This window comes from Malurus melanocephalus, unplaced genomic scaffold (assembly GCF_030028575.1).
Source record: "Malurus melanocephalus ecotype Western Australia unplaced genomic scaffold, MMel_1.1 scaffold_1787, whole genome shotgun sequence".
In the NCBI taxonomy this organism is placed as follows: domain Eukaryota; kingdom Metazoa; phylum Chordata; class Aves; order Passeriformes; family Maluridae; genus Malurus; species Malurus melanocephalus.
Window position 1 is genome coordinate 15141 of NW_026625019.1, and position 2194 is coordinate 17334.

Genomic DNA, 2194 nt, shown 5'->3' on the forward strand with positions numbered 1-2194 from the left:
GGCCCAGGACCCCTCAGCACGGCCCAGGGTGTCCCCCCGGCCCTGCACTCACCACCAGGTTGGCCCCGGACTGGTACATCTCGTAGGGGTAGATGATGCGCTCGTAGTGCGCCCGCAGCAGCGAGCCGATGTTCTTGCCCGACGGGTACGAGAGGCGCTGGGCCACCCGCGCCCACCGCCGGTCCTTGCAGATGGCCTCGTAGCCACCCTCCTCCATCACCACCTGTGAGGGGACATTGAGCACCTGAGCATACAGGACACCACAGGGACACCACAGAGTCACCCACAGTCACCCCAGGCCACTCGCACCCACTGGTGGTCTTTGCAGATGGCCTCATAGCCACCCTCCTCCATCATCACCTGCGGGGTGACACTGAGCCCCTGAGCACCCAGGGACAGCCCAGAGCCACCCAGAGGAATCCCCAGGCCACCCACGGCCACTGCTGGTCCTTCCAGATGGCCTCATAGCCACCTTCTTCCATCACCACTTGTGAGGGGACACTGAGTACCCAGGGCCACCCCAGAGTCACCTGTACCCCCTCTACTCCATCATCACCTGTGGGGTGACACTGAGCCCCTGAGCATGCAAGGACACCCCAAGGACCCTCACACACCTCGAAATGTACTTGGGCACATTCCTCCATAAATGGGTACATTCCCCCCCACCCCAGAAGTAATTAATCCCCCAATTAATGAATACTCGCCCAGGGGAAACAATCATCCCCCGCAAATAGAAAAATCGCCCCACGTGGGGCAGTTACCCCTCCTAAATAGGAACACACCCTTCCCAGGGGGAAAATTAATGCTCCAAATAGGAAAACAACTTGCAAAATAGTACATTACTGCCCCAAAAAAACAATTATAACCCTAAAATGAAAATATACCCCCAAGGAAAATAATTACCCCCCGAAATGGGAACACGCTCTCCACAGGGGGGCAATTATCACACCAGCAGAAAACATCCCCTGCACTGGGGGAAAAAATTATTCCCTAAATGGGAAAATATTTCCCCATTTAGGGGAATGTACTCCTCACAGAATCAGTCAACCCCTCAAAACCTAAGATAGCCCTCAGGTAAAAAAAGTGACCCCCCAAATGGGAATACAGCCCCAAAGGGGGGGGGCAATTAACCCCTCAATAAAAAAATACACCCCCAGAGACACAATTACCCCGCCAGATGGGAAGACACCCCCAAAGGGGAATATTTCCCCCCCCCAAAAAATAGGAAAATATTCCCCAGGAGAAACAATTACCTCTGGGGGGCACCTTCCCCAACCCCAGCAGGGCAGGACCCCCAGGCGGGGCTGGGGGCTCACCCAGGGGTGGGTGGGGGTCCCCAGCTGTCACCCTCTCCCCATTCTGCCCCACCTCGTACCTTGCTGAGGCTGTAGAGGTCGAGGATGCGTCGCTCCACGTTGGGAATCTTGAGGGAGGAGCCCTGGATCTCCCAAAATTTGGCGATCTGGTCCAGGTAATTCAGCTTCACCCGGGTCTGCGCCTGGAGGACGGGGAATGGGGGGTGCAAAGAGGGAGGTGAGACTGGTGCACACCCCAAAATCGGTCCCAAACCCCTCCCCCGTCCCTCCCACTCACCTCCAGCTCATTGAGCCGCTGGATGCGGGGGGTGAACCTGAAGTTGTCAACCTCGACGGCAAAGGGGGGCTGCCAGTCCTGGGGGGGGCAAGGCAGGGGTCAGTGACAGGCAGAGGGACACAAAGACCAAGGTTAGGGGATCAGCAGCCACAGCCCCCCCCCAATCTGACACAGATGAGGCAGCCCTGGGGGTGCCACAGGAAAGAGGCGAATAAACCCCAAATTTTAGGGGTGGTCTGCAGCAATGCCCCCCCCCCATCCCACAGGGGCAGGGAGAACTCAAAGCCCAAATTTGGGGGGCAGGGCCAGTCAGCAGCCATGGCCCCCCCCAGTCCCACACAAGAGCAAAGCCCAGGGCAAAGAGGGGGGTCCACAGCCCAAATTTGGCGGGGGTGCCCCCCTCCCCAGCGAGGCGCAGCCCCACACCCCGCACCCCCCTTTGCGGAGGGACACCCGGGGGTGCCCCGCGGGGCCGGTGACGCCAGCACGGCCCGGCCCTCCCGGAAGCCCTTCCCTCGCCGAGCTGGGGGGACCGGCTCGGCCTGTCCCCCCTCCCAGCCAGGGCCGCCAGCGCCCCCCCAAACCGGCCACGGGGACAAAG

The 2194-nt window shown here is 60.1% G+C and overlaps 1 protein-coding gene across 1 annotated transcript in view; it reads right to left on the reverse strand.

Annotated features, from left to right (window-relative positions):
- The window catches only part of LOC130587339 (lysine-specific demethylase 5C-like), a gene marked incomplete at its 3' end in the record, with an annotated part of 19155 nt that overhangs the window by 15134 nt on the left and 1827 nt on the right, over window positions 1-2194 (reverse strand). The window contains exons 2-4 of the mRNA XM_057388318.1: window positions 1594-1693; window positions 1376-1498; window positions 53-223 (exon numbers count right to left, since the gene is read on the reverse strand). Coding sequence (XP_057244301.1) covers window positions 53-223; window positions 1376-1498; window positions 1594-1693 — 394 coding nt within the window. The remainder of the gene's footprint in view (window positions 1-52; window positions 224-1375; window positions 1499-1593; window positions 1694-2194) is intronic.